The sequence below is a fragment of the Physeter macrocephalus genome, chromosome 12, assembly GCF_002837175.3.
Source record: "Physeter macrocephalus isolate SW-GA chromosome 12, ASM283717v5, whole genome shotgun sequence".
NCBI lineage: Eukaryota > Metazoa > Chordata > Mammalia > Artiodactyla > Physeteridae > Physeter > Physeter macrocephalus.
Genome location: NC_041225.1, coordinates 40,301,598 through 40,328,536, shown reverse-complemented (window position 1 = coordinate 40,328,536; position 26,939 = coordinate 40,301,598). Strand labels below are relative to the sequence as shown.

Genomic DNA, 26,939 nt, shown 5'->3' with positions numbered 1-26,939 from the left:
AAGCGCAGAGAGCGTGCGCACGCGCAGAGCTCCCGCCGGCCGGCGCCCGGAGCGCGGGAGAAGCGTCGGAAGCCACTGAGAGGAGCGGCACCTCGGTGAGCGCTCCCCCCGCCTCCCTTATCTCCCGGGGTGCTTTGCGCGCGCCCGGTGGCCGCGGGGGAGGGGAGGGGAGGGGAGGCGGCGGTGGCAGCCATGTTGTTGTGAGTCTCTGTGTCTCACCCTCGGTACTTCGGTGGTTCGGAGGAGGAGGGGGAGGAGAAGGAGGAGGTGGGGTGGGGGGGAGGGAGGTAGGTGGAGAAAGAAGATATTGCCACCACCGAAGGCGGAGGAGGGGAGGACGGCCGAGAGCGACGCCGCCGTGTGCCCAACGGTCGGTGTCCCCGGCTGAGGCAGCGCGGCCGCAGCAGCCCCGTAAGTCAGTCGCGCTTGCACCCTCTCCCCGTGCTCTGGCGCCGCGGGGCTGGCTCCCCGGGCTTTGTGTGGCGGCCTCGGCGGGGGCCGCCTGCCGGAGGGAGGGTGAACGGGGCCTGCGGGCTGCCCGGGACGGCTGCGGCCTTGGGCCCGCTCGCACAATGCAGGGGGAGGGGTGCCGGAAGGGGGTGTGGGCCTGGCGGGGGTTGCTTTCGGCTTTCCCGCTTCCTTTCCTCCCCACGCGTCAGCCTCGCGGCGCTGGGTGGCCCACCCGGCTCTTCCTTGGTTTCGGCGCGCTCGGGGTTAGAGACCGAGCTGTCCGCCCGCTCGCCCAGCCCTTGGGCCGGGAATGGGGGGAAAGGCCGGGTGGATCCCGAGAAGCGTGCGAGTTGGAAGTGGGCGAAGAGGAAGGCGTGGGCTTATGAAAACAAGTGTGGGAATTCTCGAGGGCCCGAGTGCGTGCAGGAAAAGCTTCCGGTAGACAGGTGTGGGTTTGAAAGAAAAGGCGACTGGGGTTCGGTGTGTTAGGAATGTTGTATTTTTGTTATCAGAACATATTTCGATACTTGGGGAAATGTGTAAATTAAAAGCAAAGAAGAGATTAGGGGCTTCAAACATTTTAGCAGTCGTTTTGTATCTGAACTGGGCCAAATTTGGGGAAGATAAATTGTTAAAAGTTGTATGCCCAAACACGCGTGTAAAAGTTAATGTTACTTCTGAGAACATAGCTAGGGAAAACTGATTCTTCTTAGCTTTTCATTGTAACACATATTTAAACATTTGGGTAGGATGGGAATTGCGGACGTATTAGGTGTAATAATACAATCGTGTTAAAATCTGGACTTCAGTACTTTGAGATTTTAACTGGTGACAGATTTTTTTGGGTGAAGGTTTTTGAGGAAAGCTTTATTAGAAAAAGGCTTTAAATGCTTGAGAGAAATGTAATACTTGTAAAGGTATTGTATACCAAGAAAATTTTAATAAAGGGTGTTACCTAAGGATTTTAAAAGCTTGTTTACTGCTTGGATTCGTGTTTAATAGGTGACTCTTCACCATGTGACCTGGAGCATTGGAGGATGATTTAAGGATTTCTGGCTAGGAATCCGGTTAAAAACACAAAGATAAATAGTTTTAATTGGATACGTTTCTGTTCTTAGTTTTTTAATATCCTGCTTTTAGAAAATGATTTGCTTTATCTGCACAGTCCTAAATAGTTGCTGGCATTTCCTTATTTCAAGAATGTCTTTAGAAGTCCAATTTTTGGTGAAATTGAGTTATTTTAGAATTGTCTTTCGGTTTCCTTGTGGGCGGTTTTTGTATGATATAAGACGTATTTTTTAAAAAATTAAAGTTATATTTCAGAATCCTGGTTCTTAAGCTTTTTTTTTAACATCTTTATTGGAGTATAATTGCTTTACAGTGGTTAGTTTTTGCTTTATAACAAAGTGAATCAGCTGTACGTATACATATATCCCCATATCCCCTCCCTCTTTCGTCTCCCTCCCACCCTCCCTATCCCACCCTCCCCATCCCACTCCTCTAGGTGGTCACAAAGCACAGAGCTGATCTCCCTGTGCTTATGCGGCTGCTTCCCACTCGCTAGCTATTTCACATTTGGTAGTGTATATATGTCCATGCCACTCTCTCACTTCTAAAGTTCAGTTTTTTGTAAAGTTTATTTTTGTTATTTGCACAGGTCTTTTATCGTTGAGTTAGATTTGCGATTAACAAGCTTAAACATCTTCAAACAATTTAAACTGTTTAATTTTAACACATGGTTTTCTTAATTTGAGTCTAAAGTTCTTTGATGTTTTGATATTAGTAAGATTTCAGCTTTTTAAAAAGTAAGTTAATTACTGCCGTATTAAGGTTGGTCTTACAAGGTTGTCACTTTAAATAGGCCAGTTTTTCTTAGGCATTACAAGTATATAAACCAAATAATGCAGTGTTAACACAGATACATATATGAGGATTTTGTTTCTCTTAAACCTTCCATACTTGTCTATAAACGTTTCTGGTGTTGAAAGATAATTTATTTTCTTGTGCAGGTACTTATCCTATTTAACAGAAGTAATTATCAGAGATTTGGGCCAGGTGTGACATCCAAAACCAATCTCAGTGACCAGACGGTCCCCTTTTTATAGATACTGATAGAATCTTCATAATTTTAAGTGGAGATTGGTTCTGTCTCCTGGACTCAAGTTCTTTGTAGTTTCTAATTTAACAACCTTTGAATTCGTTGGGTTTCTAAGATAGGAAAATATTCTGTATTTTCTCATGTTTTTAAGACTTGTGGATACATATTTTAAACATCTGAATGTTTGTACTTCATATGGCTTCGTCTAGCTTGCATTCACAGTTTAAGGCCATTTTTACTGACAGGTGTGATTAAGATAATGTATTTATAATAGTGTAAATTGGTTTGTGACATATTAGATAGATTTTTTTGCTGTTCTTAAGAAAGCATAAAAATAGTCTGACTTGCTCCTCTTGTCCCACCTTCTCACTCTTCCCTTTGAGTTTGTAAGAAGGAACTGATCAAGTACGGCTCGGCCCCTTTCCTCTTTCTCTTTGGGAGCCTGCCCCCTGCAGAAAGCACTTTGCTTTTTCTGGAGGCCACGAGGGATAGACTCTGTCCCTTTCTGGAGGAGTACCATGGTTGTCCGGTGCTACCTGTGACTGGGTTCGGATAATTATGGGGTGTGGTTTTAGGAAGGAAGCCCTGTTGGTCTAGGTTTAGATTATGCTTTCCAGTGTAGCTTTTCAGTAATAAAGGAGCTATTTGGATTACCATCAGCCTAACTCCTAATGTCTCTCACTCCTCAATTCTGATGTGGTGGGAAAAAGGTTTCTTCAAACCCTATCATTTAGAAGCTAACGTTTAAATAGTGATTTTTATGTTTAGCAATATAGATAGAAGACATTTTTTTAAAGTTGCTTTGGCAGTGGAAAAGTGAATTTACAGAGAAATATTATTTTCATGCTTTTCCAGTGAAACGTTGTATAGAATTATTACATAGGTAGGTGCATGGCATATGCAGATTTTCATGTAGCAGTATGCTTAGAGACATAAGCTTAATAATATTTTTTCCCTAGTGACTTTTCCTTTCAGTAACTCAAAAGATCCAACTTATTTATAAATGAGAAATTAAAGCTTGCCTAATTGAACACAAGTGTCAGCTTCCAAAGTGTCTTTTTTTTTTTTTTTTGGTCATGCCACGAGGCTTGCGGGGTGTTAGTTCCCCAACCAGGGATTGAATCCCGGCCCATGGCAGTGAAAGCGCTCAGTCCTAAACACTGGACCGCCAGGGAATTCCCACAGAGGATCATTTTAATTCTTATTGAAATTGCAGAAGGTTTTGTTTCATTGACTTGTAAAATTTATTTTATTTTATCTTATTTATTTTTTGGTTGCTTTGGGTCTTCGTTGCTGCGCACAGGCTTTCTCTAGTTGCAGCGAGCGGGGGCTACTCTTCGTTGTGGTACACATGCTTCTCATTGCAGTGGCTTCTCTTGTTGCGGAGCACGGGCTCTAGGCACGTAGTTGTGGCACACGGGCTTTAGAGCGCAGGCTCAGTAATTGTGGCGCCCGGCCTTAGTTGCTCCGCGGCATGTGGGATCTTCCCAGACCAGGGCTCGAACCCGTGTCCCCTGCATTGGCAGGCGGATTCTTAATCACTGCGCCACCAGGGAAGTCCCTCATTGGTTTTTCTTAAAATGAAAAGTTGTATTTGGCCCTTGCCTGACTAATTTTTCTAGAGTGCATTAAAGAATTAAAAAGGGATAAGAACCTCCTGTATAAAAAAATAAATAAAATTAAAAAAAAAAAGAAGTTAAAAGGGATGGTTATTCAAGCATGTCGGCAAAAAGATAGTTTCTTTAGCATATACCACCTCTGCAAATATAGCTTCTATAATCCCATCCATTTTCAGTTTACATATCACAGATTTTCACTTCTTATTCTCTTACTATTTTCTTGTGGAGCGAGAAAAGATTTTAGAGTACTAGAAAACATCTAGATTGTGTACACCTTATATATATATTCCAGAATTTCACTGTAGCTACCAAATACAAAAAGGGGGAAGAAGTGTGAAGGGAAAAGGGGTAGTTAGGGTGTCAGAATACTTTGCAAATAGGACAGAAAAAGAAGGCAGTCATTTTCACCTACCTAGGGTGATATGTATATTTGGACCATAAAAATCTCCAAAAATCTGCTTCCTGGAAGGGATTTGGTGAAATTGACTATAAAGTGACATTACAAAACCACCTATTCGATACCTGCCTAGGAAAATAAAACCTGTAGCTGACCACCAGAGTACATAAAAAATAGTATGGGGGGCTTCCCTGGTGGCGCAGTGGTTGAGAGTCCGCCTGCCGATGCAGGGGACACGGTTCGTGCCCTGGTCCGGGAAGATCCCACATGCCGCGGAGCGGCTAGGCCCTTGAGCCATGGTCGCTGAGCCTGCACGTCCGGAGCCTGTGCTCCGCCGCAACGGGAGAGGCCACAACAGTGAGAGGGCCGCGTACCGCAAAGGAAAAAAAAAAAAAAAAAAAAGTATTGGGAGAGGGGTTAACTTTTTTTTTTTCTTTAGTCCCCCAGAAAAAAAGTGTGTAGAGAGACTAGTTTTAGAGAAATCTTAGTGGTTTCAGTTTTACTGGACATTTTATGTCAAGAGTAGCAAGTTCTAGATCTCAAGATGGTAATCTCTGATTTTAGGCACTAGTTCTGAAAGAGATCAGCAGGAGATAGTCTTCACTAATGTATAAGATGGTTTTATTCATTCTGACATTAAAAAGTAAATAAGTGGCAGAGGCAGGCTGACTCTAAGTACAGGTCTTTGCTAAGCAGTCAAATGAGGCAAATTGTTGGTAGAGAGAAATATGGACTATGGTATGACTTTGTTACATACCAACAAAGAATTGTATACAGAAAGGAGCTACTTGTGTCTTCCATTTTGGTGACCAGGTCATTTATTTAACATCTATGTAGTATTAGCACTTTTAGCATGATTTAATGCAAAACGTTATACTTTCTGTGGCAAAACCTGAGTCATTTGAAACCAATTTAACATAAACAGAATTAAGATTTGAAGTTTAGAGAAGGTGATAGCTCCAGGTTTTGCCTACAGATGTTTTCTTGGTCCACCTTGCAGTTGAAATATAATTTATTGCTTTTCATCCAAAGGTGCCTTCATTTAATCTCTAAATTATTTGGCTCCTACACTGGCAAAAATAGGAGTATTCAAGTATCTTGCCAAAGACAAATTGTTGCTTATTTTTATGGTAAGTCTGGTTGAGAAGATACTCATGGAGTGTTACTTGACTTTCAGTCCATTTGTTACTCTGGATATTCTAAGCTGTATCATTTCATCAAGCTAGACTACCAGAAACTTGCATTCATTTTTTGAGGTTTGCAGGCCTATCATGTGCCAGATTGTCCTTAGATGTTTGTGGTACAGTGATCCCTGTTCTTATACTTTAACTATAAGCTTATGTTTACAGTGGAGAGGAAGATGATTAAACTCATGTTTACACAGTGCAGTACACTAAGTGCCACTGGAGGTGGTGTTGCAAAAGTGCTCTAGACTCAGCTGGACACTGCAGGGGGTCAGGAAAAGCTTTCCAGAAAAGGTAAAGTTGACTATAAAAAGACTTAGAAAAGTTAATTAATCAAGAGATGGGTGAAGTGGCATTTAGCCAGAGGGTTTAGTATGTGTAAGTGACCCAGATAGGGGAGAATGGCAGAGCTTAAAGTGGAGGTAAGGAGGAGAATTGAAAAGATTTGATTGGAGATACAGGTAGCAGCACACTAAAGGGCCCTTTTTTTTTTTTGTTTTAAATGTATTTATTTATTTGGCTGTGTTGGGTCTTCATTGCTGTGCACCGGCTTTCTCTAGTTGCGGCGAGCGGGGGCTGCTCTTCATTGCGGTGCGTGGGCTTCTCATTGTCGTGGCTTCTCTTGTTGAGGAGCACGGGCTCTAGGCACGAGGACTTCAGTAGTTGTGGCACATGGGCTCAGTAGTTGTGGTGCACGGGCTTAGTTGCTTCGCGGCATGTGGGATCTTCCCAGACCAGGGATCAAACCCGTGTCCCCTGCATTGGCAGGCGGATTCTTAACCACTGCGCCACCAGGGAAGTCCACGGCCTTTTTAAATTTGAATAATTCTGAAGAAGACTTTGGAGATCCAAGATTATATCTTGGGAAGATTTAGACTATATTTTCCAGGAACCCTTAACATAATTACTGTGAATCTCTTTCCCTGGATTGTGTTAGAGGAGTTAGACACATGAGTTTCCTTCAGGGATTGACTCTAAAGAAATGAGATTCTGAAACCTTGCATCTGTGAAGAGAGTTATTGAGCATATTTTCTATTACAACTCTGTGTTCTCTACAATATCCCATATAAGAGATTTCTTTTAAAGCTTAGTGTTAGAAATAAGGTTGTCTCCAAGGAATTGGATAATGAAAATTTTATATAATGTGCTGTGTCACCCCCCCATCTTTGTGTCTTTCAGAAGTTAAAGTTCTTACTGTTTTTATTTAGTATTTGCTTAGTTATTTTCCTAAGATTAGTTTTTGTTTTATTGTGTACATTTCCTATGAGTTACTTGGTGTGCCTTCTTCCAAAAATTTTTATTTAAATGAATATAAATTTCATTTAGATTATACTCAAGACTATTTCTACCACAGACACTTTTTATGGCATATAACTTAGTACTTGAAACTGACATAGATTTGGTTTCTCTTTTCAGACACTGCAGTCTAGGTGTTTGGTTTTTTGTTGTTTTCTAAGCAACAACTTAGAATTTTTTTTTTTTTAACTTTTGTATCTTTAGGAAATTGGTTTGGTCATATCACTTTAAAGTCATTGGGAAACAGATCACCAATTCAAGGCTTGTTCTTGAATATTTGAGGAACTTTTTAAAAAATCACAATTCATATTCATCACCTAAAAGATATCCTCATATTTAATTCAAAGATTTGTACCGCTGATATTTTTCTTAGACTATTTATTATGCCTATCATGAACTAAACATTTTAAAACCTTTTAACCCTCATAGGTTATGACTTTTCCTAGACAAAAGTTCAAGAAAGTTGAAATAGATAGCTCACTCGTTCATTTTTTTCTTGGAAAAGACTAGAAATAGCTGCTTCTCAAAATAATCAGCTTTGTGTTAACATGCTTACAGAAAGTTACAATAATACTGGGTTAAAGTTAAGCAGATTTATTTATGCATGCATGCATGTTGCACTGTGCTGCTTGTAGGATCTTAGTTCCTCAACCAGGGATGGAACCCAGGCCCTCAGCAGTGTAAGCACGGAGTCATAACCACTGGACTGCCAGGAAATTCCCAGTTAAACAGTTTTAATTGTGGGACTTCTCAGAGCCTTTACTATGCTATTATCACAGAGAATGAATTCCAGAATGACCATGTACTCAGCTTGCAAAAGAACAAGTGGGTGCTAGGGAGCAACATATCTTAAATGTGTCGGACAAGGAACCTCTTATTTTAAGGAGCACTGTACGTTGGTGATTAAGGAACACACTTTGGAAAATTTTTGTCTGAAGAAAAAAATCTTTTAAAAACTGCACTAAAGTCTGCTGCATAAAGTGGTTTTTATTTTTTCCATTTGTCTCAGACCATGAACTCAAATGATTTCCTTTAGTTCTCTGTTACAACCTAATTAACATTTCTTAAGTTATTTCTCCTTGGTGCCATACTGATTCTATTGATACTGTGTAACAATTGAAAATTACTAGGTAGCCATTTGAGACAAGTCTTCGGTTGTTGGGCATTCAGCCTAGTACTAAAATGAACTGAAAATAGCCCAAGATTGCTTGTACTCTACTGACTGTGATAAAGCTTCTAAACTATGTGTTTAAACTGTATTAATATAGGACCTTTTTTTAAAAAACTTTATTTTGCTAACGTTAACGAGCCTTACAACACAGAAATGTAAAAAGATAAAGCCAACAGTACCCCCTCTCCTACCGAAGTTAGGTGTTTATTTTTTTCATACTCCACACAAACATATACATTGCCCCTCTTTTGTTAAACAAAACTGGGATCAGGTTACACACCTTAGGCAACTTGGTGTCTTTATTTAATATCATGGATATTTTATTGTATTAGTACATATAACTTTAATAACTTGTAATACTTAGTGTATGGCTTTTTATTTTGCTAACCCATTTTTGTCGAGTTTAGGTTGTTCATTTTCTGTTTTTGAACCACTGCAAGCAGTGCTGCAGTAAATACCATTATTCACTTCATTCTTTTATGTTATTGCTGTTGTTTATGTAAGTTAAATTAGCAGAAGAGAAATTACTGTGTCAAAGGATTGTATATTGAGTCTTAAACGGAAAAAAATACGTTCACTCATTATGGTGAGTTAGTATTCTAGAAAGGACTTATATTGCAATTTCACATATTATCTAATTTAGTCTTCACAGTAATCTTATGAGGAAGCATTGTTATTCTCATTTGTAAATGGGGAAACAGAACCAGAGAGTTCAAGTGGTCTGAGTTCATCCAGCTAGTTAGAGCCAAACATGGTACCGTATTCTAGATCTTCTGGTTCTGGTTTCTGTTTCTGTTACACCATGATGAATGACACAAAATTTTTAAGTTGGAAAACCATTAGGGTGCTTGTGAATATATCCCTTAGCTGTAGGTGGTATGGTGTATGTAAGGCTTTCAATCCTGTCTGCACAGGGAAACATTGCCTAGAGAGCTTAAAAATACTAATAAAAATATGTGCCTTTCTCCCTGCCCAGACTAATTCAAATAAGTCTTAGGTGGGATCTGAGTGTTAGTAGTTTTAAAACTTTCTGTCTAGATTCTAATGCACTGTGAGGATTTGAGAACCAGTGACCTTAAAATTGAGGTGCTAATATCCCTGAGGAGTACATGAAGTGTTTCCAAAATGTTAGCACATTTCGTTTCCTGAGGATCAATTTACAGATCCTCACTATGTGTGTACTGAGAAAGGCACATCTTTGATCCATCCCAGATTTTAATGTGGTGTATTTTACCCCAGATAATTAAACCTTCAGGGCACCAGACTTGGAGTTAGCTTCCTGTAGTGATTAATCTTACGTATTCACATTGCTGTTAGTAATGAAATATAGCCTAGAACTGGAGTAGTTTGGCTTCCATTGGGATTTTCTGAATTCGGGTCAGTGATAGTCTTGAGTGGTGGGGAGTAATGGTAAATTGTTTTTAAACCAGTTCACCTCTTCTTTCCTAACTTTTTTGTCAAAGAATACTTACAAAGCAAAGAACAATACTATGAAATACTTTGAAAGCTAGAGATACGTAAATCATGTTTATTATAGCATACTGTCAAATATATTTGGTTGGCTCCATTTTTTTTTTTAAACACTTTGCAGGAATATATCAAAGAGTAGGGTAGAACTAACTTAGATTTAAAAAACTAAGTGCTGACCACAAGTGTAATTCCTTTAAATCAGGTGATGATAGAATATTTAGATCTACAAATTGGATTTTGATTTTTTTTTAAACTCAAAGTCTCATGAAGGTGTGGCTAGAGATAGTTATTATAGTAGGTATTGGGTATACGTGTAAATTCCTTTATATCATCTTAAAAAATCCTTAGAAGTTTACAGATAAGGGGCAGGATTGAACCTGGGCCCATGGCAGTGAAAGCACTGAGTCCTAACCACTGGACCGCCAGGGAATTCCAGAGAATATTTTTAAGTGATGCTTAATTTATTAAAAAGATGTTTTTCTGTTAGTTTGTTTATAAGTCATGATACCTCTTTTATGTGTAGGTGTATGTATATTTGAGTTCTACCGTATAAGACTATTGATTTGCAAGTTAACTTGTTTAGTGATTTTTAACATGTATATATTTTAAATATTTTAAAAATACAAGTAACATGGGAAATATTCAGAGTATAGAACTGTAAAATGTAAAATAAAAATCATGCATACCCTTTTCCTTATGTGAACACTGTTAGTGGTTGTGTCACTCTTTCTGATTGTTTTCTGTTTTTACAAAAGTGGAATGATAGAAACACTGTTTTCACCTTGTCTTTTCACTTAGTATCCTAGAATTTTTTCCATGTATGCATAAATATATCCATTTCATGCTTTTTAATGGGTGTATAGTTGATAATATTATCATTTTCCCTCTCTCCCTATTACAATATTTAGCATCCTTTTGGTCTCCTTCCTCATGACTGTTAACATTTCACAGAACACTGGCATAACAAGAAAGTGCAAAATTGTGGTACATGTCTAATGGATAAGATGATATTAATACATTGAAAAATACGAATTAAATGCCATGAGAATTGAGAAAAAGATGACTTGGGGGAGGTTTTAATGGAGAAAGTGGCATTTGAGCCAAACTGTAAGAGATTTGTAGGATTTGCACATGAAGAGATAAATGGCAAAGAGCTGTCCAGGGGACTGGAATAGTTTAGCAAAAGGAAGGTTGGGGAACAGAGTGATGGTTTATGCTTGGTTGGTATGGAAAAGAGCATGGAGCTTTTGAAGTCTTGGTGGTGTTGATTCCTCTGCCATTTTAGTAGCTTTGTCTATTAGGGTAGGGAAATTGACCACAATTTCCTTATTTGTAAAGTAGGAATACAATACCTACTTTGCTGGATTGTAATGAGAATTAAATATAATGTGCCTAGTATCATCTCTGGCATAAAATCAAGTGCTCAGTACATTCTCTTGTTCTCTTTGGGGGGTGGTGTCTGATAGAAATTAGTCCAAAGAGGTTTATGCTCATTTGGAAATCAGTTTTTTTTTAAATTTCATATACTACTTGTCAAAAATATGGATGAAATAAGAAGTGATGTTAGGTTTAAACAACAGCTTGGACCCTAAGTTAACTTTCTGGAGAGTAACCCCCTTTACAAGCTGCAGTTTATAAATGTTTTGTTTAAAAGAGAGAGAGAGAGAGAGAGAGAGAGAGAGAGAGAGGGTGTGTGTGTGTGTGTGTGTGTGTGTGTGTGTGTGTGTGTGTGTGTGTGTGGTGGGGGTGGTGGTGGTGTCCAAATTGTACCTATCCTTCAGGGCCCAGCTTAAATACCACCTGCTTCACATGGCTGCTTGTCATATTGTTATTTTGTTAAACTTATTATGGACATTTTCAAGCACAAGTAGAATAGTACAGTACACCCTTGGAGATCTGTCATCCATATTCAACATTGTGTGAAATCTTTATACCCATATTTTACTTTTTTGAATATTTCAAAGCAAATCCCAGACAGTAGCCAGTTTAAACATAAATTCTCTTACTGATGAGAACTTATTAAAAAATGCAGTCTTCTTGCTATTATCACAGCTAACAAAATTCCTTAATATCATCTAATACCCATTCTATATCTAGATTTCCCTGATTTTCTCGAGTTTTTTTATAGTTGGTTTGTTAGAATCAGGATTCAAGCAAGGTTTATACAATATATTTGACTTTTAAGTCTTTTAGTGTATATAATAGTCCTCCCTCTCATCCTCTTTTAAAATTTCATTGATCGTGAAATGAGGTGAATTTTTTTTTTTCCATATTCTAGATTGGGCGATTGCTTCCTTGTGTTATCTATTGACTTTGCTCTCTCTCTCTCTCATATTTCTGATAAATCAATATTTAGATCTAGCAGCTTTATTATTAGATTGATGTTTACTGGGGTTTTTTTTTTTAGGCAGTAATTCTTCATAGGTGGTACTGTTTTGTATTACCTTATGTCATGAGGCATATAATGTCTGCTTGTTCCACTTTTAGGGTGATGGCGTATTAAATTACATTTAAGAACATTAATTTAGAAATACTGCTTTTGGGGGACTCACTTCATAGTATATCTTGGACATTTCACATGTATCTTGGACTCATTAGAGCCACTTTGCGTTATCTATTAATTATCTTCATTTCCATCTAAGAGTTATTTGACCTACTTCTCTCAGGTGATATGTAAAAGCATGAAAAACTAGCATTGATTGAGGTTGTTTTAGTGTGTAGATCTTCTCTAAACAGTATTTTGTTTTTGAAAGAAAAAAAAGAATTTCCATGAGCAGTATTTTATTTCTTAAACTAAACCAATTGAGAGAATGCCTTGTAATAGAAGAGACATTGTAAGGACTCAAATATATGGTGATTAGCCTTTGAGAGAATTCTAAGGAAAAAAAAATACCTTGCCTTGATATTTGCATTACGTAAGTATATATTTACCCTATTTAGTCTCCTTGAGGAATGTGATATCTGAGATTGATCCTCAAAGAGCTAAAGTATTCTTGCACGTAAATATTTGGTAAACTTTTATTTAATGTCTTAATGCTGGTGCTGAAACAATCTTAATTTCTAATCTTAGAAGATTTGAGCTAGGGTCTCTGAAGATTTCTAGTTTCTGGGAGTCTGTATATTGATAACGCATTTTTTTTGCCAAATTTTATTCAAAATGTAAATTTTGACTTTTCCTTAATATAGTCAAGTCAGTTATACAGTACTGTTCTTAATGCTGGTAAAACAAGTATGTAATTCCCCCATGAAGTACATGGACAAATGAGTATCAAATATCAAAAAATATTTATGGCTCCTGGCTTAGCTACCACCTGAGTGACTAGAAAAGTGTGTGATTCAATTTGTACCCCCAGATAAATTACAGATTACTAGGTGTTGATGGTGGTTCCTAGAGACTTCTAATATTAAGTCTGTGAAGGCTAATGGTCTACCAGAAATACTTAAACCTGGATTTACGTTTACCTTTGTCATATGGATAAGAAAAGGCATTGCTAAACAAATGAATTTTGTTGGAAAATTTGCGTAAGTGATTTACTATGCTGAAGAGACTAAGGTATTCTTAAGGACTTTAGTACCTGTTTTCAATGGATACCACTAATGCTCAATGATTATGTTCACTAAAAACAGTGCAAGGAGTATGACTACTAAGAATATTTTATAAGCAGCTTAAGTTACTCTTTGTTTGTATTGACTTATGTGAATCAATTAAGTTTTCATGTAATTAAAAAAATATTTATTTATTTATTAGAGTGCGCCAGGTCGTTGTTGCTGCATGTGGGATCTTTTAGTTGGGGCATGCAGGCTTCTTAGTTGCAGCATGCAGACTCTTCAGTTGTGGCATGCTTGAGGGATCTAGTTCCCGGACCAGGGATTGAACCCGGGCCTGGAGTCTTACCCAGTGGACCACCAGGGAAGTCCCAGTTTTCATGTAATTTTGTTGTTTTTGTAATGGATGCATGAGGTAGCAGCAGCCTCTAGGTATTAGAGGACCAGTTTGGAGAAGTAGTGCCAATGGGAAGTTGCACTCATTTTATGTTTGGTAAATGTTTTCAGTTGTACAAAAAGTCTGAGGAAAAGTCTTGTTTATGTCTCTATTAAAATGAGCATTGTGTATTAATATATATGAAGGCATTTATAAACAGTCACTATTCAGATATTAGATGATTTCATGAACTGAATTTTCATTTCATAAAATATAGAATGATTTTTTTCATTCAGTATATATTGAGCATTTTGGTGGCTAAGACACAGTTCCTAGCTTCTTTAACTCCAGAGTTTAATTACTACTATGGCTTTAAAATAGAACTAATTATAATACTATGAAAATGTAATTGGTGTTATATGCTGGTGCTTTAATACCATTTATTGTAGCTTTAAATGGTTTTTGCCCCCCAACCTATTTTTTATGGTAGGCATATGGTAAGGAATTGGATCAGATGTTACCTGAGAAAATAATGCATATTCTTGGTTCATTACACCAACTATTTGTAAACCTTTTGGCTTATGCATTAAATATGAAAACCCACAAAAAAAACTTAACCAAGTTATTTGAAGTACTTTATCTGTTTTTCTCACATAATTAGTAATAATGTTGTCTACAGAAAAATTAGCTAATACTGTTAAATTTTAGAACTTAATAAGACACCCTTCTTTTGTAAGGAAACATCATAACCTCAAAAACTATTAACTTTTTAATTTAAATTTACCTCAAGATTACACATGGTCTTGTCCATAGAAAAGTTTCTATTATGTATTTTCTATATTAGCAAATTCTAATTGTTTAAGGAAATAGTATTGGAAAACTTCATGGCTTAATAATGCAGACCCCCCCCCCCAAAAATAATGAAGACAGACTTTACACCCCCAAGCAGTGTGGTGTGTACTATAATTCTGGGATACATTTTCTTCAAAGGAACTAGTCAGTTTAGTATTATATAACTGATAGCTAGATACTGCATTGCTTGTTGAAAGAAGAGACTGTTCTCTTTCTCCCTTAGGTCTAACCACGCAGGGGAGAGTTGTTAAAGTATGTCCAGATTCTTTTCCCTTGCCATCAGGTGACACCAGCGCAGAAATTTTAAGAGTCCTTAGTGGCATATGTGTGACCCCCCACCCCTGCAGTTTCATTATGGTTAATATGAAGGTCATTGCAGAAGAATCGAAAGTGTTTATTTTCTTTTTATCTCATTGTTTTGCCCACTTTCTCCTCCATTTGCGTTCTCATAGTTGAAATAAATGATAACACCTTAAACTGGAAAGCTGAGCTTGAGTCTTGCTTTGTGAGTTTTGTTTTGTCTTGTTTTTAAAGTGTTTTCCCCATAACCCACCCTGGTAATTGAAAAGAAAATAATAAAATAACTTCCATTTAAACGTAAACTGAAATTCCCGTTCATTATTAAAATAAAAAATGTACATGGTGAGAGTATAAATGAAAAGGTTGAAAGCAAAGCCCTGATGCTTAACTTTGGGTCTGCTCGAGTTTGAGAGTGAATTATCTGCATTTGATTTTTTGTGGAACAGTCGAGAGTAAATGCACTAGAGCAGAGGTCGGCAAACTTTGGCCTACAGGCCAGATCTGGCCCACCACCTGTTTTTGTTTGAACTGCTCTCTAGAATTGACTTTTAGAATTTTTAATGGTTGGGGGAAAAATCAAAAGAAAAATAATATTTTGTGACACATGAAAAATATGGAATTCAGACTTCACTTCATAAATAAAGTTTTATTAGAACACATTCGTGCTCATTCATTTTCTTATTGTCTATGGCTGCTTTTGTGCTACAGATGCATAGTTGAGAAGTTGAGGGACCATATGGCCTGTAAAGCCTAAAATGTATACTGTCCGGCTCTTTACAGAAAAAGTTTGTTGACCCCTGCACTAGGGCATGATTCACCACAAAAGTATGTGGATCCATATAGCTAAGAGACCTCTCGCATTTATCCAGAGTTTCTTTAACTTATTACCTTATCTGTTTGGACCACGGCCGAAAATGTAGAAGTAAGCAAAGAAGGGGCTTTGGTAAGGCTCTGATGCTTTTAATCCTGCGAAGATGTCTTAAGTCTACTCCTTTTTTACTAATAGAAATCTCCTTTCTCTCATTCATAGATTATACAGATTTATTGTAATAAAATTAAAATTGTGAGATTTTTAATATTTTTAATAGCTACATGATACTTTATAGATGTGTTATATCACTTAACTATTGTGAGACAGTTATGCAGCTTATAATTTCAGGATCTGCAAGCAACACGGTTACAAACATCTTTCTACATAAAACTTTATTGTATTTAGGTTTTCTTTGGGGGATTGATTTTCAAAGTTGGGGAGACTGGCTCAAGATATACGAACCTGTATATATGATGCCAAATTGCTTTCCTAAGAAAGGATTGTAACTTTAGAATGTGTTTTTGTGTTTGTTGGAGGTAGTTTCCTTCTTAGAGCTTGTTTACTCTTACAAGTCTACCACACTCATCTGAGGCTACAGATAACTACAAATTAAAAGCAACCTAATTAGAAAGGTCAGAAGGGATACTGTTATGTTCAAGGCAAGTGATATTTAACCTGACAACAAGGCAGGAGGCTGAAATACTAACAGAAGCATACAAGAAACACAAAACATTGAGCACCCCAAGAGTCTCAGGAAGTATCAGTTCTTTCTGGAGTAGTATGTAATGATAGTTAATAATAACTAGTTATTTGTTGAGCACTTTTTATTGATTGCTCACAAAACACTTTTGGATACATTATCTAGTTTGATCTTCACAACAGAAAAGTAAGATTTAGAGATTAGACAATGGGCAAAAGTTAAAACTCGAACTCTTATATTCTGAATCAAAATCACATACTATTTGTACTCTATCACATTATTTTAAATATAAAATTTGTCTATTATTCTTTCTTCAGGATTGCAGAATAATGAATCCATTTTAGAACTATTTCCATCCTAAATAATAAGAATCTTATGTTTTTGTCCCTAGTGGAATAATTATCTTAATAAGGACAGTCTGTCCTCAGAGGATACAGATAAATACAATGTCACGTGGGAGATTTTTTTTTTTAATGACTGTAATTGGTGTGATCTTCGTATGTTGAGCCCAGATTTCAGGGCTTAATATCATTTAGTGTGTGTTCATAAATTGAATTATGAACTCAATTATATGGCTGCATTGTCAAGTTGGTAGGATTTAAATTTGAAGCATTTTTAAGAAATTAGAACACCTCTTTAGGTGATTGAAAATATCAATACATGATTCCTGATAACACGTCAGCAGTATCTCAAAGCTTTCAAATGATTGGCCATTAGGTTTGGGAAACAGTTGATGCTTGGAAGAAGTTGAGGCTGTAATGGGATGGGAAATCTAGAAAATACAAGGTCTATAAAATGTAAGGTTTAAAGAAAGTGAAATCACACATGTAAATCATTGTAAGAAAAAGAATATAAAGGACATCGAGTCTAGGGCAATATGGAGACCCTAGGAAGTACTTAAATAGAAAAATAAAATGGACCCTGCCCAAATTTAGGAAATTTTAAAGAAACAAGGGAAATCAAAGATGGTTTGAGCAGACCATACTAGACGTTAGAATGAATTGTGTCATGTGAGATGTAGAACTTTGATTGCATGACTGAGAAGTGTAGGACACATTTGGACTAAGATTCCTTTACTTATCAGATAATTGGGGGCCCCTCCAAACTATATTTGTATTTAAGGATGTACAGTTGTTCCTCGGTATCTGCAGGGCATTGGTTCCAGGTGCCTCCCCAGCCCAGTACCAAAATCTGAGGATGTTCATGTTCGTTGTATAAAATGGTGTAGTATTTGCATATAACCTGTGTGCATACTAGAGTATACTTTAAATCATTTTTAGATTACTTACAATACCTAATACAATATAAATGCTTTGTAAATAGTTGTAAATACAATGTCAGTGCTATATATTGATAAATAATTGCCAGCCCTCAGGGAATTTAATTCCCTGTTTTTTGGAACTTTCTGGAATTTTTTTTTTTAATACTTTTGATCCCTGATTGGTGAAACCTGCAGATGTGGAACTCATGGATATAGAGGGCCAACTGTATAATGTTGTGTGATAAAAGAGTATTTTGATCTCAAACTGGGTTTTGCTTTAAATCACTAGGTGTCATGATGGTATGGCTTAGAGATATTTTTTATAGTAGGTATTGGTTGTACATGTAAATTGGTTTATCTACATATGTTATCAAACCCATAATGAAATTTTTGCTTTACATGGGCATATGTGTTTTGAAGAAATTGAGAGGAAAAACTAGTCCTTTGTACTTATGCACATACTTAGCATTTCTGGTGCTCTTAATTCCTTCCTGATTTGAGTTTCCATCTGGTACCCTTTTCCTTTAGCCTAAGAATTTTTTAAAGGGATTTTCTGAGGTGGAAGTCTGTTTAACAAATTCTGTTTTCCTTTTATCTAAAAATGTCTTTTAGCATTTATTCTTGAAGGATATTTCCATCAGATAAAAATTCTAGGTTAACATTTTTCTTCTTTCAGCCCTCTAAAGTCTGTCCTTTTTATTCTGGTCCCCCCATTGTTTCTAGTGCGAAGTCAGTGGTCACTCATCATTTTTCCCCTTTTTGTAATGTTTTTCCTCTAGCTGCTTTCAGGATTTTCTCTTTGATTTTCAGCACTTTTATTATGATATGCGTGGATGTGGGGTCTCGTTTTTGTTTTTTTCCTATTTATCTTGCCTGGAGTTCACTGAGCATCTTGAATCCGTAAATTTTACTTTCATCAAGTTTAGGGGAATTTCTGGCCCTTGTTTTTATTAATTGATTGCGGCGTTGGGTCTTCATTGCTGCGCAGTGGCTTTCTCTAGTTGCAGCAAGCGGGGGCTACTCTTTGTTGCGGTGCGCAAGCTTCTCATCGCAGTGGCTTCTCTCGTTGCAGAGCATGGGCTCTAGGCACGCGGGCTTTGGTAGTTGTGGCTCTCAGACTCTAGAGCACAGGCTCAGGAGCTGTGGCACACTGGCTTAGTTGCTCCGCGGCATTTGGGATCTTCCCGGACCAGGGATCGAACTCTTGTCTCCTGCATTGGCAGGCAGATTCCCAACCACTGCACCACCATGGAAGTCCTGTGTTATTTGTAGTTTTTTTTGATGACAGCCATTCTGATAGTTGTGAGGTGATATCTCTGTTGTTTTGATTTGCATTTTTCTAATAATTAGTGATGTTGAACATCTTTTCATGTGCCTGTTAGACATCTGTATTTCTTCTCTGGAAAAATGTCTATTCCAGTCTTCTGCCCATTTTTTGATTGGGGTGTGTGGTTTTTTTTGGCTGAGGGTGGGTTTTTTTTTTTTTAATTGAGTTGTATCAGCTATTTATTTTGGATATTAACCCCTTGTCAGTCATATCATTTGCAATTATTTTCTCCCATTCTGTTGGTTGTCTTCTCAGTTTATTGATGATTTCTTTTGCTGTGCAAAAGCTTTTAAGTTTAATTAGGTCCCGTTTGTTTATTTTTGCTTTTACTTTGTCTTAGGAGACAGATCCAAAAAATATTGCTGCGATTTATGTCAGAAGTGTTTTGCCTGTGTTCTTTTCAAGAGTTTTATGATTTCAAGTCTTACATTTAGGTCTTTAATCCATTTTGAGCTTTTTTTTTAATATGGTATGAGATAATGTTCTAATCTCATTGTTTTATAATACATGTAGCTGTCCAGTTTTCCCAGCACCACTTGTTGAAGAGACTGTCTTCTTTGCATGTATACTCTTACCTCCTTTGTTATGTAGATTAATTGACCATAAGTGCATGGGTTTGTTTCTGGGCTCTCTTCTGTTCCATTGATCTATGTGTTTGTGCCATTTCCATGCTGTTTTGATTATTGTAGGGAAAGGAATTATTCTTAAGGAAACCTCTGAATATTATAATTACTCTCACAGCAGATTATATGTTGCTTTGAGGTAGAACTGGATCACCACTTAAAAATTTTTTTTTATCGTTGGTATAAGGTCTACAAATAATGAAATTCTGAGAAATTTTGAGAAATCTTAAGTAGTGCAAAGTAATAATTTTGTAATAGGAATTACAACATTTTTTTTTTAAAAGAAGATAACTGGGGATTTCCCTGGAGGTCCAGTGGTTAAGACTACACGCTTCCACGGCAGGGGGCAGGCATCCTATCCCTAGTCCAGGAACTAAGATCCCACATGCGGTGCAGCATGGCCAAAAAAAAAAAAAAAGGTAACTGTATTTTAGTACGTGAGCTCACTTCTTCTGTTCTTTACTTCCCATCTTTTCTTTTGTGCAGGAAACTAGTAGGGGTTTCTTTTGGCACACAAAATAATCCAAGAACCGTTGACCCCAGGTTTCCCACAAATTTTAGTGTAGATTGCTATGGTGCTCTATTTAGGAAAACCTGTCTTTATAGAGAAATGGATTCTTGTCCATCTCAGCTCATGCTATAACATCAGTAATAACAGCAATGTAATATAAAAATAGTTGATGCAGTCTGTTTTTCAAATTTTTCTTTCTACTGATGTTTCTTTTTGTTATTCAACAGGTTTGATCTGTGGATGAAATGAATCATGATTTTCAAGCTCTTGCATTAGAATCTCGGGGAATGGGAGAGGTAAATATTTACGAATACTAAGAATGTATACCTCACTTTGATTATTTGAGCCATTAAGACTTGTTTTTTAACCATAAATCTCCTTGAAAATAGTGGTTATATCTTCCAAATGATGTGGGCTTTTAAAATCTGTAGTTGTGGGATTTTCAGCTTTTTTTTTTTTTTTTTTTTTAACTTTTAGCAGTAATTTTAGTGAGGTTATTTGTGTCTAGTTGATTTGATTGACCTGATTAGATAATGTCTTCTATTTTGGTAATGGACCATAATTACTTTGATCACAAAAGAGCCTTCCTTGATCTTTGTCCTGCTGATTTATATATGTATGCTATGTTTGCTTTAGCCACACTTAATTGTTCACTGTTCTTTCTTACAAAAATTTCTCCTTGTTCATTGTTTGCTTAATAAACTTCTAATCCTCTGCAGGACTCTACTGAAAGACTCTTTATTGTCCCATTGATATCTGCAGTAAAATTAATTACTTCCTCATCTGACTTCTCATGGATCTTTATACATACTTATATTACTGGTTACAGTTTGTTTTATATTAGTCTCCTCTGTAGATTGTTAGCTTTGAATGACTAGGGCACAGTGGGCACTCTGAAATTTTGGCTTTTATCAGTCCTGTTAATCTACGATTTTCATTGGGCCATCCCATTTAACCTCACCATTACATAATTTAAGACATCAAAACTACTTAGTTTTCCATATACCTAATGAATATTTAGAAAACTTTAATTGATTATGAAAACCCTTGTGGTCACATTTTTGTTTTGTCATGTTCTGTAGTACTAACATAGTGTGGACTTTGATAATAGAAAATAACCATGAACAAACCTAAGATGTGTAATTAACCGCTTGCTCCTGGAGATTATTTTACTTTGGTAGACCTTCATGAGACTCACTCCATCCAATGCTGTGCTCTTCAGATGCAGAAAAAGAGTCCAGTCACTCTTCTGGGCCACAAGAGGGCACCCTGCAGCTAGCTAACCCTCCCCTTCTTCAGAACAGCGTTTTCCAAAGAGTTTGTCATTTTCAGAGGACTGATTTAAGGGTGAGTTAAGGTGCTTAAGCATAAGTATTGCCAAAGTAAACTTGTTAGTCCAGCGCTTAAGGTAAAACTCTGGGCCCTAAGAAAATTTGAGAGAGGGAATAATTTTTTAGTTAAAAAAGAACCTTGCAGCTTCACTGCGGTGCAGTGGCGCATTATTTACACTATGGGTGAATTAAAAAAAGCAGTTGAAAAGGGCTTTTGTTTTTTTCCTTGTTACTTGTTTTTTTTGGTCTTTAGAAAGCAGAATAACATATCTTAAAAGCAGGTTTGAACAGTGCTTCAGCCTAGTCTGTGACAAACTTGAACTTGATTTTCTTAAAGACCAGATAAAGTCACACCCTTACCTTGATTCTGTTTAGACCCCACAACACTTTACTTTGCAGATCTACATTGTGTATGTATTTACAGATTGGATCTTTTTTTTTTTCCTCCCTTTTTAAGTAGTATTTGATAAACCCAAAGACATGTTGGCAGTTTTTTAAAAAATGTCATGATCAGAAACAGTAGTTGAGAGAGTTTAGGTATTTGGAGGGTGGAGGGAGGGGTATTTGAGGTTTTGGAGAAGAGAGACTGGTTTTAATAGCGTGTTAAATGATCTAAGCTTAAATCTAGGCTTTTCTTAATGGAAATGTCAGATATGCAGAGTAAAAATGGCTAGGGTTAGGCTGTCTGGTTTTTTGGCAGGTAGCAGCAGGTCAGTGCTTCTGTGACCTTCATCTTTTAAAAATGTATTTTTAAATAAGCTGTTATTCACTAATTAAGTTTTTTTTTCTTAACAGTTTACCAACTAATTCTGTTACCTCTAAGAGATAGCTAAGAAACCTATTGAGGTTTCTGTCTCTGGGTTCTCTCTCCCACAAGCCTTTCTATCTTTCCTCATCTCACAGGCAGCAGGGAACCTTCTGGGATTTCCTTCTTTGCCTGTCTCTCTCTCACCAGTCTTCTCCTCCTTTCCTGACAGGTGAGGTTTTTTGTTTTATCCCAGAATTCATTCATTTAAATAACCTAAAAGCAGCCTTGAGTTTCTGGCTCTTGAGTTTTCTAAAATTGCCTGTTTATTTTTTTTAATGCGACATCCTTTTTTAATATATTGCCCTATCTTGACTTTTTCTTTAAAAATAAAGCTTTACTTATTATGTCTTAAGTTGCTGTAAATCTATAATGTACAAAGCACTGCATTACATACAGGGTTATTTTCAGTGTACTGGGTTATGTAGATCATGATAGCGTTTACTGACTCATCATCAGAAGGGCGGTTTCTTCTAGTTGTTCATCCAGAATAGGAACAGATTTGTATTCATCCATTCATAAACTCATCCTTTCCAATTTTTTCCATAGCACATTTTTGTCAAAAGGCCTAATAACAGTTTGCATTATGTCACATGGCTTAAAAAGAGCAAAGCTAACCCATAGTCGGTTGAACTCAGCTTCATTAGTATGGTGTTTTAAAACTATACTGCAGAGACACATACCTGTTTATTTTTATATATAAAAATTAAACAGGAACTTTGTGTGTGTGTATGGAAAAAGAGGCTCCTGCCTGAAATTCTTTAGGGAACCCAGAATTTAACTTTAAATCACTGAGTTAATGTGTTTGGGGGGAGTATTTTCATAGCTTAGTATGATAAAGCTCCCTCCTTTCTTTTCTGGCACAGTAATATTTAAAGAAAACATTAGAGAAAATTTATGTACTAAGATCCCAGGTAGTATGGTGAAGTGGAAAATGTACTGGAGAGAAGAGTAAGGAGACTTCTGTTTTCCCTCAGATCTATCACTAGTGCTATATATTTCTCAGATCTATCATTAGTGCTATAGCACTAGTGAGAAAGACTGACTTCTTTGAAGATAGTAATAAGAATAGCCTTTTGTATGAATCACATATATCTCCCAAATGCTCTAGCTCTGATCTGAGCTGTTAGGGATAACTGGAATGGAAACCAGCTGTTTTAAATAGCTGATTATCGTTAATGTCTATAAATCCGTCTTAGACATTCTATCATAAACTTTATCCACTCTAATGAATTCCCACATTATATAGTCTGAATATCCTGTTAACATCTTGAACTGTTTTATTTTTTTCATTATACCTAGTCATGGCCTAATAACTGAATATTTTTAGAAATATTGATGAATTAGACTATGATTGGAAAGAACCATCTTCTGTGGTAGTTAAGTGTAAAGAAAACGGGCCTTAGAATTAAACAGTTATGGTTTCAGCTCCTAATGCTGCCACTTACTACCTATATATGTAATCTTTTTTTTATATATATGTAATCTTATATGTAATCTTGGATAGTTTATTTAACCTCTGATTCTGTTTCCTTATGCAAAATGTGACTTTATTAGGCAGCTGTTTTTTATTGATGTAAGTAGTGTAGTTTCATGATCCCCCTAGGATACTCAAACTAAAAAAGAAGGCAAACAGCTATAGACAAGGTTTTTGTAACGAATACTCTTAATCATTTAAAATAATCAGCCAGTTAAATGTTGCTGGCCAGCGTGTTACTCATGTTTTAGAATATTAAAGGATTCATACTTTTCGTGGTGAAGATACGTAATATGTATGTTTGCCACGTGCTAGATGCTGTTCTAAGTAGTTTACTTATATTATTTCATTATTGCCTCATAGAAAACTCTATAACAGTGGCTTTATTATTATCCTTACTTTACAGATGAAGAAACTGAGGCTCAGAACAGTTACTTAACTGGCCCAATACCAAGTAACAGTGCTTGAACAGCAGTTTGAACTCTTGAGTGCCTTGACTGTTCACAGTACTGCTTCCCATTGGAAGTGATGACATCTAATAATATTTGCTGCTGATATTAAGGGATATTGGGAATGTAGAAGATTTGGGGAAGTAGTGTGATTTGAAAACATTAAGTATTGATATCTTTCTTTAATGGAAAAGATTAAAGTCTGGAAAAGCACCATTTTGGAGTTCCCTTGTGGCTCTTGTTTTCTACACACTTGGTTAGTAGCATCTATGCCTGCCTATCTTTTTTGAACTTCCGTTGTAAACAGAGTCACCTTACATCCTAATTTGCCCAGACTGTCCAGATGCGTGTTTTTGTGGCATAATTGTTAATAGCACTCCCTTTCTCAAAAGTGTCCCAGTTTGGATGTTATATGAACACTGTGATGTAGACATAGAGCCTTCAAGTTCTTTTAATTCTTAGGATTATATTAATTTGGTTGGCTTGGTGATTTTACATAACAATTTGTATTAGAAAAATCTGAAGTGTAAGTGCACCTCATAGTATAAATTCTAGCAGGAATTTTAATAATTATTTTGTGGTAGTATACTATGGTGTTGACTGATTTCTTTGGAGATGGAAAAGGGCAAGCCATAAGTGCTTCTTGAAGGAAAGAACTAATAAAATGGTGGATAGTGGAGGGATGAATTTGTGTGTCCACCCAATCATTTCTCAGTTGGAAGGATAGAGGAGTAGGTTGACAAGAAATACTGAGTTGCTTGACCTTGGTTTAGAGCTTTTGTGAATTAGGGAACTAATATGAAACAGTATTGGATAATATGTTTTACAGATCTTCAAGATCTCTTAGCCCTTGTTTTTGTGCTCTCCCATTTCTACTATAGTAAAAGAGTCTCCAGGGGCAAAGCACTACTTTTATTGCTATCCCAACCTTTGTACCACTTAATCTTTTCTTTTCTTTTCTTTTCTTTTTTTTTTTAACTGTTCTATCCTGGATATCCTGAATTGTTGCCTCCCCTTATATTTAGTCCATTTTAACTTAATTCTTGGTCACAAGCCAGTAGTTCTCTAAAAATATTTGAAATCAGTGTCTATACTGTCACAGCTGTTTCTAGAATGGTGATAAGGGCCTTTGTTAGGAAAAGTGTTAATTTTATTAACTACTAAATTGTTTGCCGGTCCGTGATAACTTATAAATGTTTGCAAAATGAAGAGACATTCATAGCCCAGTGCCTGGCAGAAAGTAAGCACACTGGGTAAGTGCTTGACATAGACTCCCCCCGGCCCCCACTTTTACAGTTTGGGTGTCAAAGCAGTGATCTATGAACTACTACCGTACTACATGGAATCTTATCCCAAAAGACTGGAATAGGCTCCTCAAAAAGATTCTTTTATTTCTCTTACCTCAGAAGATTAGTTTGTTTCAGCCGCTTCTATCTGTAATAAATGCTTCTACTAAGTTGTTATAACTTCATTTCTGATTTCTTATTTGTTATCCTTATTTTGCTATTAAAACATTTTTCTTTATGAAGTATGGGATAAAAGCATTATTTGCTCAGGAGCCATTTCCTTCTGCCTGTAATGGCTTATTTATACAGTACTTTAAAGGGATTAACTTGGGTTTTACTATGAATAAATGTTCAATTATTTAAATATATCAAGTGCAGTGTTTTAGTACTGTATTATCAGATTTACATTTTGTTTGAATATTTTCATGAAACTTTTATAGTGATATTTTTAAAAATCGCAGCAACAGAGGTTGTATCTTACCAGGATCTTTATTAGAGCAGATTATTGTTTTAAATGTCTATACTTTAGGGAGTTCCCTGGTGGTCCAGTGGTTAAGGTTCCGCCTTCCACTGCAGGGGCACAAGTTTGATCCCTGGTCATGGAACTAGGATCCCTCAAGCCATGCAGCGTGGCCAAAATAAATAAATAAAATCTTTGAAAATAATAAAAATAAGTAAATAAAATGTCTGTACTTTAAATACAAATCGTTTGCAGCTCAGGAAGATCCTAACATGCAAAAAGTTTTCTCTCTTAAAATACCAGTAAAATTAACAGTATTTAGTTTAGCAGAAGATCCTAGGGATATATGCCCACATTGAATTTTCCCTCCTCCCTCCAAAGCCGCTTATCCTGTTTTTTTTTTCTGGTTTGGTCAGTAGTATCATTTATGTCATTACCCACATTTTAAACTTTTATTCTTTTTATCAACCTCCCCTTATTTTTAAAAAATATTTATTTATTTGTTTGTTTATTTGGCTGTGTCAGGTCTTAGTTGCAGCATGGGAGTCCCATACCTCCCCTTATTTTTATTCATATCCTGTTGACTCTCCCGAATGTTTCTGAAATCCATTTTATTTTCTCAGTTCTTTCTGCCAGTACCTTGTTTCAGTTCTTGTGGTCTTGGCTCTGTTGTAATTCTCCTTAACGATTTCTTTGCCTCTAGTCTAGAATATCCATTATTCTTAGAACTTACAACTTGAATTGTTTTCTGAAACACAGTGTCACTCTTGCCATCCTCTCTTGAGTCCCCGTTGCTTCAATGTAATATACTATTGATATTTCTTTAGCATGTCTTTGAGGTTCCTCATAGTCTGCCTAGATAGCTTTAACAACATCAGCTTCCACATCTGTTCCTCCATCTCACCCCCTATTCTACAAACTGTGCATTTTCTCAAGTTTTGCCTCTCATAATTTCTTGTGTCCTCCCCACCTTCCATTCACACTTTAAACCCCCAACACACATACAGTCTTATCTCTCAGACCCAATTCAGGTTTCACTAAGTTGATTTTATTATGATTGGTTTATATTTGTGAGCTCTCTGAAGATAAGGTCACCAGGCCCTTAAGGAGGCAAACACAGGTAATTTAGTGTGATAAGT

General features: G+C 36.7%; 1 protein-coding gene across 7 annotated transcripts in view; it reads left to right on the top strand.

Moving 5' to 3' along the window:
- Positions 1 to 295: 295 nt before the first annotated feature.
- The window catches only part of PUM2 (pumilio RNA binding family member 2), a 92,886-nt gene continuing 66,242 nt past the window's right edge, over positions 296 to 26,939 (top strand). For 5 of the 7 annotated variants that reach the window (XM_024119010.3, XM_024119009.3, XM_024119008.3 and 2 more), the window contains exons 1-2: positions 296 to 411; positions 20,220 to 20,288. In XM_024119010.3, the coding sequence (XP_023974778.1) occupies positions 20,238 to 20,288 (51 nt within the window). In that variant the 5' untranslated portion in view covers positions 296 to 411; positions 20,220 to 20,237. Of the gene's footprint in view, positions 412 to 20,219; positions 20,289 to 21,214; positions 21,340 to 22,226; positions 22,301 to 26,939 lie in introns of those variants that run through there. The other 2 variants (XM_028497122.2, XM_007127300.3) reach the window with 2 other exon arrangements.